General features: G+C 37.9%; 1 protein-coding gene across 8 annotated transcripts in view; it reads right to left on the bottom strand.

Moving 5' to 3' along the window:
• NEBL (nebulette) overlaps window positions 1–14,515 on the bottom strand; it is a 339,860-nt gene that overhangs the window by 109,679 nt on the left and 215,666 nt on the right. For 3 of the 8 annotated variants that reach the window (XM_060293080.1, XM_060293048.1, XM_060293040.1), the window contains one exon: window positions 2,531–2,602. The exons of 2 other annotated variants lie outside the window; for them this stretch is intronic. In XM_060293080.1, the coding sequence (XP_060149063.1) occupies window positions 2,531–2,602 (72 nt within the window). Of the gene's footprint in view, window positions 1–2,530; window positions 2,603–5,309; window positions 5,385–14,515 lie in introns of all 8 variants that reach the window. 3 more of the 8 variants (XM_060293059.1, XM_060293063.1, XM_060293055.1) reach the window with 2 other exon arrangements.

The raw sequence follows: 14,515 nt of genomic DNA, 5'->3' as shown, positions 1-14,515 counted from the left end.
ACCTGGGCAAAGACGGGTGGACTAAATTAACTGTGAGCACGAACAGATGGGCACCATCAGAGACGCAATGAAGTCTTGACTGGAACTCCAATCTAACTCAATTCGTCCTTTTTTATATTTGTTTTCAGCTCCGTATTGATGCAATTTCAAATATACATTTTAGACAACCATCTAGACATGCAGACAACACAACAGAGAAAAGAACTTCAAATCTAAGTTCATCGGCTCCGTATAAAAACATTGATGACACCGAGAGTGAATGAGCAAGTTATTACTTGATAATATTATTTAACCACACTTCTAAAAAACCAGAAATTTGATTTAGTCCAATACCTGAAGCCCTTCCAGAAAGGGTAAATTAAAATCTAATTTTCAAATGACTGTACAAACTCTTCATGTTTTTAGAAACAAAGTCATTGTTCAGACTGTTCATTGGGAGATATAAAAATTCCAAAAATTAAACCAGTATCTTCATAAGTATGGAATTCTCTTTGGAAATAAAATGTAAACATGCACACAGATATAAACGAGACCACAGCAATATGATCTAAATATTTAAGTAGTACAGGCATTCTGCCTTGCAATATAAACCTATACTAAACAGAAATTACTCCCACGCATTTGATGTCACCTGCCTGAGAGTGGAATAACGTGGCTTTCGCTTTGGCAAAACGGTAAAGGCCATCACCCCTCCCCACAAGACTGAAGTCACTGAGAGATGCTCTCATCCAAAACAACTCCAACAAAATCACCTACTAACTAAAGTTGCCACTTTAGTTTAATGGTTTATAGAATTTAGCTCAGCCACAAATACACTTCAAACAAAACATAACAACACCAGAAGAGGTACTATCTCCAGAGTTATGGAACTTAAGGTTTTAAATGGTCACATTACTATCACTAATATTTGTGTAACACATAATGATAAAGCTAAGGTAAACTGCATGAAAGCTACAGTGAGAGAGAACATGGCAAACTGGCTACGAGAGAGGACTTTGTGTTCAGGTCCTACTCCCCACTGCTTAACTGTGTGACCCAAGGAGGTTACTTAACCTCTCTGAGCCTTCTCTTCTTCACCTCTAAAATGGGAAAACGAGAGAATCTGTCTCACAAGTTGCAAGGCCTGGCACATAGTACTCAATAGATCTTAACTGTTGCTGCTATTATTATCGTTGCTGTCATCATCATTTCATTATTATTAGAGTTTACAAAGAACTTTTACATACATTAGCTTGTGACTATTATTAAGCAATGGCACAAAGCAATACTCAATTTAAAATTTGGTTACATTGCATGTCAAGTATACAGGAAGGGGTCTGATTCCCACCATCCTCTGGCTCTTTCTGACTAACCAGAAGGGAATACAGAATCATATATAAAATGTGATTGGACAGATACAAAATTAATTTACAGAGGCAGTAGTTAATAACAGCTAGCATCTCTTGAGTACTCACAACGTTCCAGACAATTTACTAAACACGTCAGATGTGTTACGATTTCTTAATCTTACTGTTAGAAATGCTGCCCTTGAGGAACTGAGCCCAGCCAGCCTGCCCAGAGTTACTGTGAAACTGACTCAGGCAGGTTGACTTTGGAGAACAGACCGGCACATGACCGTAAGGCCCAGGATTGACTTCCTCCACAAACAAATGTTTGTAAAATATTCTGATCACTTTGCTTAACAACAACAGAAACAACCAGTTCTCTGCTCCCCTCTCTAAATAAGACAGGCACCCGTTCACGCTTCACGAGCCATCTTTCCTGTGTACCAGCAACTTTCCTACAACTGTTCCAGTGAGGATCATCTAAGCTCTCATCCCGAGTGAAGAACACATTTCCCTGTGCTTCTGTAATTCTAGTTTACATATTTACTATAGATAGACAGGTAGACAGATAAATATAGAGAGATATACATATGAATTAATTCCATAATTCTAGGATTCCCTTGAAATATAACATAAACCGATCCCAGTTAACGAAAAAAGTCACAACAAAAATGCTCCTTTCACTAATATCCATCATCATCATATAGTTCAAGGCTCTCAACACACAGTTCAGTAATCCGTGAATCCTAAATTGTTAATAAGTGTTACATGCAGGTATATGCATGATTCTGGTTTGGAAAACTACTGAATTCATCAGATTCCAAAAAAGTTCCCCAAAATGCTAAAAATCATTCATTTAGATAGAGATCCTCTCAAAACAAATTACATCATTATACAAACTGTAAAAAAGCTTTGGGTTCTCAATGGAGTATGTTCTGAAATTCGATGCTTTATGATTTCATGACAGAGTGACACTGAAATTCAAAAAGGGACAAGATTCTGGCTTAACAACACGGAGACCTGTCCCCACAGAAATTCTCTGTCTGGGAGACCTTGGGAAAATCACCTAAAATATCCATGATCTGGAAAATCACAATGTTTTAAATAAATGATTTCAAGCTTTTCCCCTCAGCTCTCTGATTCTATGACATAATAGTGCCACACGTGCAATGCAAAATCAGGCAAAAATTACTTAAGCCACTTACATCACTAATGAGTTCGGTGCATTTTCTGGCCAATTCCATGCTCAGGTCTTCAATAACAGGCTTAAAGAACACCTGTCCAGAAAAAAAAGAAGAAAAGAAAAGGGAACATTTTTCTAATCATCGACCTCGAGGAACAAATACCGTTCTTCAGCAATGCCTTCTCACCCACCTTGTCTTCTTCATTTTCTTCTTCCCCTGTTTTTTCTTCTTCAGTTTCATCTTTCACATCCCCAAATACAGGGACCCTCATTTCTACTCTTTCTATATGTGTGTGTGTGTGTGTGTGTGTGTGTATATATATATATATATTTTTTTTTTAATTCACTAGTGCAGTACCTTTTTCTATACTACGGCACCTTGAGGTCTTGGCGTTTCTGTGTTCTGGCAAAAATGACCGTGCCCAGGCCTCCTCCCTATTTAGCTCACACTTCATCCTCCTTATCACAGCGGGTGTGAGTGGATGGAGCAGCGTCACTGAGGTCGGCCAGAGCGAGCCTCATAAGCGGAAATACTATTTTAACAGGCAAAATTCAATTTTGAGAACGTTTAAAGTCAACATTCTCTAAACTGGTTAAGAAATCCAAAAGAGACAACTTATTAATATTTCATGAATTCAATTCATTCATAAAATCGTTTGAAAAAGACTTAAAATTCTGGGTGAACCACTCAGCTGTAACACTCAAGATAGCAGAGTGCAAAGCCTATTATCTCAAAGATTCCTCAACTCCATCTAAATAAAGCTTTCACTGGAATGTCAGACATATCCCAGATTTGGTATGGTGAATCTGGATCATTCAAACTCATTTCATTAACCTAAATTAAATTTTTTATGAGACATACATGTACTTCTCCAGTCTAAAAAAAAATACTTTATATTAACTGATTAAAGGCTAGTAATTTATTATGAAAAACCTTTCGAACCACTTCAAAGAATCTATTCTGAGTTAATTATGACTGTTAATCTTATATTGCTATTGTATTATTTTAATTGTAAACATCATTAAACATGAGAAGCTGCAGTTAACATAAGCTGATATATCATTTAAGAATTCTAGAAACATTGTTTCAAAAAATAATAATTACCCTTTTTCAATTCTGCCCACTGTGTCAATTTTTACAAATCCACTAGTTACTTGTATATTTCACAATGTGTAATACATGCTTGGAAATGTTTGGAAAAATAAACTATAACAATATTTATAATGTGGTATATGTTATATAATTTAAAATATATTTCTCAAAACTAATCCTTTAATGTCAATTGAGGTAATTCTAAGGCTATACAGCTCAATTTATCAAATTTGGTTATTTAAATCCTAGGATAAATTAATATTTATAAAGCCATAGCATATCAATGTGGGACATAATAAAAAAATACCCTAAGGTGAATAATGAAACTAATGATATAAAATATAACTTTAATCAAAAAATACATCATTCTATAGTGAGAGGCCCACGCACCGCAATGAAGGGTGGCCCCCGCTTGCCGCAACTAGAGAAAGCCCTCGCACAGAAACGAAGACCCAACACAGCCAAAAAGTAATTAATTAATTAATTAAAAAGCAAGTTTTTTTTTTAAAAAAAACATCATTCTAGGTAGACAAGTAATACTGTTTTCTCTTAATATCATATTTAGTTTTAAATTTTTAAAATTACCTTGGCCTTGCCTAAAAATTCCAAAAAGAAAAAAATTCTATACAGTCATCATGTATAGATCATTTCTCAAATTGTGTTCTATGAAGCTAAAGTTCCACAGAATACTTGGAGGGGAAAAGGGGGTTTCTTCAACGAATATGTTTGGGGAAACCCATATACTAATCTCTCCCCCTGCCACTTAGAGATCCACATGGCACAATGGCACATTAGAAGCTCTAAGAAGACCCACAACCAAGAAAACTATTAAGTTTGCTTAACCCAGCATTTCCCAAATATGAAACCTATTCATCTCATCTAATCTAACCTACCTACCTACCTACTTACCTACCTACCTACTTACCTATTTTTTTATTGACATCTGATACTCTAGAAAACTAACATTCTTCTGTGAAATATTACTTGGGCAAACATTGTTTTATTCTGAAACAACGTTGTATTCTATAAGAGTAGTTGACTGTTTCATGAAATGACTTTTTTTTTTTTTTTTTTGCGGTACGCGGGCCCCTCACTGTTGTGGCCTCTCCCGTTGCGGAGCACAGGCTCCGGACGCGCAGGCTCAGCGGCCATGGCTCACGGGCCCAGCCGCTCCGCGGCATGTGGGATCCTCCCGGACCGGGGCATGAACCCGCGTCCCCTGCATCGGCAGGCGGACTCTCAACCACTGCACCACCAGGGAAGCCCAAAATGACTTTTAATACAGGCTAACTTAATGGCATCACATATCCTGCTTACCGGCAAAATGCCAAGAAGAAATGCCCCAAGGGTGCTGAAATTGGAAACCTTAACTTTAAAATCATAGTCCTGTCATGCCTATGTAGAGAATTCTACAAGGAAATTCTCTGTACATGATATTCGTTCCATAAAGGAGCAGAATGTGTAGACTCTGCTTGTTTCCCTCAAGTTCTCTGCCAAAAGACTCTTCTAATATTCCATAGAAGCTCTATTACGTTATCTTTATTGGGAAATGGGGAAAAGAGCACTTTCTATAAGCTTTTCTCGCAAACTTCTAAAAGCGCAGGGAGAAAATCTTGGCAGAGCTGCCTAAGATGCACTGCCTGGCTAGTGTCTGAGGTGACAATACCTGCGATGCCCATGGTGACATCTATTCCCCACAGTGAATTACCTGCGTCAGACTTCAGTGGCTGCTACTTTTCTCATTTCCCACCATACAATAAATTCTTATTGTCTCTCCACTGTGCTGGAAGAAAGTGATCTGTTGAGATTATGCACACAAGTTTTGAAAGCAAAAACAAACACCATATACAATGTGAACACGCATTTTCCATTTGAGATTTTAGAATCAGAATTTTAAAGCTACAGGGGTCCTTAAGGAATCAATCCTACTAAAGCCCTCTCTTTCACAGAGGACAAAATTGAGGTCAAGAGAAATTAATGATTTGTCTTATTCACAAAGTTACTCAGGGGAGCACTAGGACCAGAATTTAACTAGAGCCCTACGTTCATTCATGCGAAGAAACGTGGGTAGTTATGCCAGGCACTGTGCTGGGTATTAGAGATGCAATGGTGAGTAAAATATACTTTGTGCTAAAATGAGATAGGAATTGTTTTAAAAAACCATCACTCAAGATTTGCTGGAGGAACTCCTTAATGGAGTGTTTGGCAAGCTAGATACATTATTACTTTTGATTGAATACATCTTTTTTCTTTTCACCTGTAGGTATAATATAAAATTCACGTAAAGTTTTCTCTAAAATATTTTAAGCCCTGAACTTAATTACAGCAACGCTCTCTTGTCAATAGCTCCAAAATGTAACTTGGGGAATATGAAGAAAGTGTTCATGGATAGCTATCATGTTTCAAAATTCCCCCATTATCCTCTTTTTTTTTAAAACCATGTTAAATGTTGTACTTTAATACATATTTGCATCTTGGGGCACCCCAAAAGGGAATATCTGTGTAGTTGCTAATCCCTTTCACTTACTGAGCATTTCATTTATGTTGTCTATTTTTTACTTTCGCACTCTACCCATGCCCTGGTTGAGAATGAGACCAAGGTGGGAATCACATTACAGCTAGACTCCCTACTTCCAGGTCTGGCTCACCCACATTCTCTAGGGGAAATTATTTAATCCCTCTATGCCTCTAATTCTCCATCGTTAAGCAGAAACACTGAATTGCCAGAAGTTAATACAAGGAAAGCACCTAAAAAATAGGAAAGCCCCTTACAAACAAAAGAGTTTTCAACTATCAAATAAAGGTACACAGTTCCAGGGAAAGTACTTGGTATGAAAGGATCTCCTCATTTGAAAGGGTAAATTCTATACCATCAATATGTTTTTAAAGGCCAGTAGGGGGACTTCCCTGCCTGCCCAGTGATTAAGACTTCGCCTTCCAATGCAGGGGGTGGGGGTTTGATCCCTGGTGGGGGAGCTAAGATCCCACATGCCTCGGGGCCAAAAAACCAAAACATAAAACGAAGCAATATTGTAACAAATTCAATAAAGGCTTTAAAAATGGTCCACATCAGGGCTTCCCTGGTGGCGCAGTGGTTGAGAGTCTGCCTGCTGATGCAGGGGACTACAGGTTCATGCCCCGGTCCGGGAAGATCCCACATGCCGTGGAGCGGCTGGGCCCCCGAGCCATGGCCGCTGAGCCTGCGCGTCCGGAGCCTGTGCTCCGCAACGGGAGAGGCCACAACAGTGAGAGGCCCGAGTACCGCAAAAAAAAATAAATAAATAAATAAATATATATATATATATATATATATATATATATATAAAGCCCAGGAGGGCCTCATGCAGCATAAAAGCCCAAAGATAAGAGCTAACTTGTGTATTTGTAATAGAGAAGTCTTCCACCTTTTTATAGTTTGATGTTTATGTGTAACCAAATATATTTCTGTAACAACTGCCAGGTCCTGGGGGGGGGGGTCATTCAGGTCTCTGGGGACACAGCCCCTGGCCAAAGAAACAAGTCTATACCACCATCACAAGCCATGCAGTGCTCGACTGTCTTCACGTTCTTAAGGTCACATACAACAAGAATCTCTTGGATTTTGAGAAATGTTTCATACTTATTTCACTTCTTTCTCCTTTCTTTTCTCTACAGTGATAGAAAATGTGTTCTTCCCCAACATGGTGATGAAGTGACTTGCAAATGAAAATCCATATTAAACAACTGAAATAGATTGAGATACAGCTCTGTGTGAAGGAACATTTACAGAGATAAACTGAATATTTCCACTTTGAAAATTAATTCAACATTTCCTATTAAAAAATATTCCCCCTAGGGCTTCCCTGGTGGCACAGTGGTTAAGAATCTGCCTGCCAATGCAGGGGACACGAGTTCGAGCCCTGGTCTGGGAAGATCCCACATGCCGCGGAGCAACTAAGCCCGTGAGCCACAACTACTGAGCCTGCGCGTCTGGAGCTTGTGCCCCACAACGGGAGAGGCCGTGACAGTGAGAGACCCGCGCACCTCGATGAAGAGTGGCCCCCGCTGGCCTCAACTGGAGAAAGTCCTTGCACAGAAACGGAAGACCCAACACAGCCAAAAATAAATAAATACATTTATAAAAAAATATATATATATATATTCCCCCTAAATGGTAGATGAGAGAGAAATTAGTTCATCTGACTTGTCCGCCTGCCTTGGCAGTCTTTTCATGTACTCATTTTCAGTTGCCTGGGTTTCTTTTATGACTATCCCCAAAAGGTTCCTGCTTCTCAGTTAAATCCCTGGTTATTTTACTTTTGCCTCATGTATTTCTTCATCGTTTGGCATCTATCCAAAAGAGAACTTTACTAATAGATGAGGGAGAGAAAATTTTTTTTAAAACAAGACATGTAAGCTCTCTAGGGCATTTTGTCTTCTTTATAAAAGAGAAGAGTTCTGCTTATTATTAGCCCAATCTATTTTTACAATTAACATTCATTTAGCCTATCTTCTCCTTCCTAATGGCTATTCCATTACTGTTTGTTAATTAGAAATCAAAAGAATACAAAACAACCTGAATAACTGTCACCATAATCAATTTTGCCATTAAAATAAGATTTATTAGTGTTTTTCTATATTCATACTCCTATTTTCACAAATACAGATCCTACTGACAAATGAAAGCCACACATCTAGACTGGTGTTGGAGAAGAACAAGAAACCAAAAATTGGCTCAACAATTTTCAGGTTGGGATGCCAAAATGTAAAATACCTATTCTTCTAAGCATATTGACAGGAAAAAATAAGCCCTCTTATTCAGAGTCTACATTAACATAACCACCAAGTGAACTGAAAGACTTTGATTTAATTTGCTGCTTACTTGAGATATTTGTTCCAATTTAATAACCACAAAACTAAAACCATAAACACTTCCGCAATCCTTCCCACTGAGAGAAGCCCAAGGTTTGAATGGCCTCTGAATGGCTTGCAATCAGAACCAAAGGGTCAAGCATGAAAAAACAGCTTGGCTATCCCAAAAAGTATCCCTTTCCTGAAGTTCTGTGTGAGATGTGTCAGGAAAAATTGTGAAAGACTTTGAAACTGACACACACAGAAAATTACACCATGTCTTAACCAGTGTTACCTTCTGGCTAACTTGGCCTTTCACTGTCTTTGAACTACTTTACCACACCTTAAACTGTTGAAAACTGATAACAATGCTAATGATGCTTTAGCCATACAAATGCAAATTAATTGTGTCCTGGGGGAAAAGCAATTGATTATTGGCTTGTTGATAGACCCTTTTGTATCTATCTGTAAATTCAATTCCAAATTCCTTATTACTCATTTACGTTTGGTCCTTCAAATTCACCTTTGAACCAACTGTAACATCTTATTGGTGGCCTCTTTAATTCATGAGTTAAAATCTTTGAAATGTGCTCCTTTTATGCTTTACTAGTATCATGATTTCACCTTTTCTTAAGAAAATCCTTTAACAGATGCAAATGATTTCATTTCTTCTCTTTAACATTCAGCAAAAGCAGAAATTGAGAAGGTATTACTGGATAAAGCCCTAGTCTCTAAATTGTGAGATATAGCTGTAAAAATTTTTGGTATTTATGAAAATTAGCTTTTTGTTTTGTTTTGTTTTGTTTTTTTTAAAGGTCTGATCTCATTTGACTATTGGCAAATGCCACGTGTGCTTGTATATATGTACATTCACACGCAAAACACACACACAACACACACATGCACTCAGGCAGAGTTAATTCATCACAGCTGCCAGTTCCCTCTTGAAAAGCGTACAAGGCTTCAATAAATGCAAAGACTTAATTACTTCTCACATCTGGAAAAACTTGAATATGAGAGTGGATTTATTGAAGAAGCTCTTTGCTTGGCTGTCAACACCATATCAACAGCCAGAGAGAGCAGGCTTGATCAGTGTTGGCAATTCTTTAACCCTTCCGAGATAGATGTCCCACCAATTAATTCATAACATGTCCTGCTTACATGATTTATGAATTTTATGAAAACGCAGTAGATAATTTCCTAGTCATTTATGGAGAAAAGCTGTTTCTCTCATGTTTCCAGACGGGAAGAATCATATATTAAAATGTGGAAATAATGAGGAAGTTCTTATAGTCAAGGAAAAAGGGAAAGGCTTTGGAGTTGAAGAGCATATTGGAAACAGCCATTAGAACAATAACTTATGTAAACATATGTGAAACTCAACAAATTCAGCCCTTTTTGGAGAAAGTTTAACAATGTCTCTAAAATGCAAGTAGGGAGTTACATGAGCTCATAACAAGAAGATTTAGCAGAAACCAAGGAATGGGCAGATCTCCCTCTAGAGAGAATATTTAAGCTGGAATTAGGCAAAGAAACGGGGTGTAGGGAAGACATCCAAAGAACATTTGCAAAGACCCAGAGACAAGATTTGGAGGAACCAAGAGTTCGGTGTCACTGGAGCATACAGTGGGGAGAGATGAGGGCGGCAGGGAGAGCTCCCTGAAGTAAATGTATGGAAATCACTTTTCCTAACACAATAAGCCTAAGCGGGTTTGAGCCATGAACCTTTACGAATAACACAGTTCCTGGTCAATTAACTGCAAAAACATCTCCTTTACACCTACTCTGTTCCCTTCATTTGCCTTGAATTTAATTTTTACCCCTTCATTTTATCATTAGCCAATTGAAATACCCCTCTTACCTGGACTTTATGAAAACTCACAGTGAAGAAATTATTCCCAATTTTATCAGTCTAATGAAGAAAAATATTCAAGGGAAATATATTTGTATTATATATCCTCCCAAATAAATGGAAATTATGTTAAATGTGTTTATGATATAAACTTCACACTTCTACGATGTTACAGTTACAGTTTACTTATTAAAACGCCACCTATTGGGCTTCCCTGGTGGTGCAGTGGTTGAGAGTCCGCCTGCCGATGCAGGGGACACGGGTTCGTGCCCCAGGCCGGGAAGATCCCACATGCCGCGGAGCAGCTGGGCCCGTGAGCCATGGCCGCTGAGCCCGCGCGTCCGGAGCCTGTGCTCCGCAACGGGAGAGGCCACAACAGTGAGAGGCCCGCATACCGCAAAACAAAAACAAAAACAACGCACCTATTTTTTTATACTTTTTACTAAATAAGCATTATCGATATTTCTACTTGAACCTTAAGCATCCAATTACTAAATTCGCTAAGTATTTCTATCTTGAAGTCATGATTTCAATATCAGTTAAGCCAAGGAAAACAACACAACTGACCTTCGCAAGTTTGGAACTTTTGAAGCACTAATTCCTGAGTTTTGTTCCAACTGTTTCCATCGAGTTTCTTCATGTGTAACTCAAAATATAAGATACTATCAAAATAAGACCATTATTAAAGTAAATGTATCGTTAAAACAGCTATAAATTTAGTGATGTTTTAAAATAACTGGTACCCTTTGAATAGTGAGAACTAGTTTAACATATATTGGTGGTAATTTCTCTCTGAGGACTTTATCTTCTTCATGATTTAATGTGTGTGTGTCTAACTTCATTCATTTCACAAATATTTCTTGTGTGCATTCTATGGGCTAGGCACTATTTTAATTTTAATCTCTTCAGATAATCAATGAACAACACCAACAAAAATCTCTACCCTCTCCTACTTCAATCACATATTCATTCATTAAATATTTATTGAGCATCTACTTTATATCATGTATTGTACTAGGCTTTGCATCTCCGGTATATTTCAGATACTAAATATACATGTGATAGTCAATGTTCACTAGTATAGTCAGTTAAAAATACATATTTTTTATACTATGATAAATTTGTTGGACTTACAAAACCTGCATTCTCTAACAACATTGTAAATCAGCTATACTTCAATTTTTTTAATTAAATATAAATAAAAAACCAAAGCTGCATTTTCAAAAATGTAGCAGCATGTTTTTAAAAGTTTTTATCAATGTTCAAATAATTTTGTAGATATCAATTTTCTGTTCTTTTGTACACTAGTTATATCTACAGGTGGTTTTCTCCATCCATCTTTTTTTTCTTAAGTTGTATGTGCAAAATTTTTCTTCATAACCCCAATATGCTTGGCCTATTTTTGATTTGCTCATAAAGTGACATCTCCCAGGCAAAGTCTATCTATGTTGTTTTAACTATTTCCAAAATCATTCTCTGGAGCAGCTCTGTCCAATAGAATTGTAATGTGAGCCACATATGTAATTTTAAATATTTTAGTTGCCACATTAAAAAAAGAAACAGATTAAATTGATTTTAATGATATGTTTTATATAACTCAATATATCCAGAATATTATCTTTCAACATATGTGATATTTTATCTTTTTTTTATAGGAGGCCTTTGAAATCCCGTGTGTTTTAATTTTACACTTACAGCACATCTCAATTCAGATGAGCCATATTGGATTGCGGCTCCACAGTGGACAGTGCAGCGCTATGGTAATGCTGTGAGACTGGAAATCATTAGCTATTTTTTCATTTTTGATCACATATAATTTAAATATGAAAAAATACATTTAAAATTCAATTTCTTGAGAGGAGAATTTCAGAATCCTAATAATCAAGCAATAAAAACTGAAATCTATTTTAGTTTCCAAAACTATCTAAATCAGAGTCCTTTGTATGGGAATGTATTTTATTAAAGGGTTTAAATTGTTATTATAAATAATGAATTAACTCTTTAAATTATGTTTTAATTAACTTCACCAAAGGTGTATTTTCAAAATGCTATCTTGTTTCATTAATGAGAATGACATATTTAAAGTCCCAGCAGTTTTCAGGATAAATATTCACTCATTAATTATCTATCTAACAAATAGATAATTATATGAGTGAATAATAAATATTCACTCTTTTTCTCTCTAAATAACAAAAGCCCAAATAGTGAAATATCCTCCATCAATACTCCCATTTTTCTGAAACTCACAGTTTTGACTCACATTGTGCAATTTAAAACACACCAGCAATTTCTTCATCAATATGGCCAGGTTAAGTCCTTTTTAAACCATGTTGAAAGGCAATGTCACAATGAAGTATGAGATTTTAATAAAGAAACTGATGGACCACTTAAAGAACCTAAGTGTTTTACTGAAATGAGACTTTTCTATTAAAAACTTGAAATCTTCAAATACTCAACAGAAAAGATCTTGAGGAATTAAGGGAAATGCAGCACGTCTTATTTCTGTTCCACAGAAGACCCAGCTTCTTTCCTTGACGGAGCCAGCAAAATGGCTATTTTTAAACTGCCTGGATCTTTAATAATATCCAATTGCCATGAAGTGTTTGAATCAAAAATACTGTTACATAAAATGATATCCAAAGCCTTCAATTTCATTTGTGTTATCCCTCATACAAACTCTGCTGAAAATTTTGGAGAAAGATAACTCCATATAAAAATGGAGGGCAGGGCTTCCCTGGTGGCGCAGTGGTTGAGAGTCTGCCTGCCGATGCAGGGGACACGGGTTCGTGCCCCGGTCTGGGAAGATCCCACATGCCGCGGAGCGGCTGGGCCCGTGAGCCATGGCCGCTGAGCCTGCGCCTCCGGAGCCTGTTTTCCGCAATGGGAGAGGCCACAACAGTGAGAGGCCCGCGTACCGCAAACACACACACACACACAAAAAATGGAGGGCGTCAGTCAAGAACTCTTAGAAGCCCCCTCTTCTGGCCCCTACCAGGTACTCTGAGAGGGCATGAAAGGGTAATTGCCACATGCCAAGCACTTGCCTTGGGCTTTACATATAAAATCCTACTTAAACCTCCCAACACCCATTTCACAGATGAGACACTGAGACGCAGAGTGAACTCGCCCAAGTTCTCACAGTAGGAGATTCAAACCCAGGTCCGTGTTACTTCAGTGCGTGTAAAACCCACTAGACCATAGAGCAATAACAGAACGCTGACTCACTGACTGACTTCTGGTAGCAATATTATTATTTTCTATTATCTTTTTTGATTTCCAACTTCAAAGGAATTGTCGTTACTGATGGTTCTTGAAAGGAAGAGTACTTGTGGTATAGACACAATTTGGTTCCTGGGATGGGTAAAAGCAAGACTCCCCCAGAGTTAGAATCAAAGGCAAAAGCAGGTGACAGTGAAAGCATGATGAGCATCCCTGACCTGACACAACCTAATCTGAGAAGCTTTCCTGCTGTTCATTCATTGATGGTACATTTATAAGCAGTAGTGAGCCAGCAAATATTTAACAACCATCTTTCCCAGGGAAAGAAAGGAAGGAAGGGTGGGAGGGAGAGAGGGAGGGTGGAACACAATTGGCTGGGATGAGCTGTTAGGAGCCGGCACCTCGCATGAAGCAGTGTAACAACAACAAAAGCCTATATCTCCTAGTAAATGGACCAAGTGTCACCAGGCAACCTAAGAAACTAATCTCCCAAAATTTTAAATACTCATTTCAAGATATACCATTATGCCATAGTGCTATTCTGTTCCTTACCTGCATGTTGAAATCGTTCTAAATAATAAGATTTCAAATTTATTTAAGCAGTGCTTTTTCTCTTCTGATCATCATATACTGAGGTCATAAAGTCTGTGTTTGTGGTCCTCTTAATGATAATTCAGATGCATATAAGACATTGCACACGCAAATGAAGGAAGTGGAATGGAAAATAATTTAAGAGGCAGATTTCATTGTAACCAAATAGAGCCTGCTCTTTCTACATAGCTGCCTTGACACCCAAAAAGATCTGGTGTGTTTTCTTTTGTTGTTTTTTTTTTGTGTGTGTGGTACGCCGACCTCTCACTGCTGTGGCCTCTCCCGTTGCGGAGCACAGGCTCCGGACCCTCAGGCTCAGTGGCCATGGCTCACAGGCCCAGCCGCTCCGCGGCATGTGGGATCTTCCCGGACCGGGGCACGAACCCGTGTTCCCTGCATCGGCAGGCGGACTCTCAACCACT

The sequence above is a fragment of the Globicephala melas genome, chromosome 2 (assembly GCF_963455315.2).
Source record: "Globicephala melas chromosome 2, mGloMel1.2, whole genome shotgun sequence".
Classification (NCBI taxonomy): Eukaryota; Metazoa; Chordata; class Mammalia; order Artiodactyla; family Delphinidae; genus Globicephala; species Globicephala melas.
This window is presented reverse-complemented; position numbering and strand designations above follow the sequence as displayed.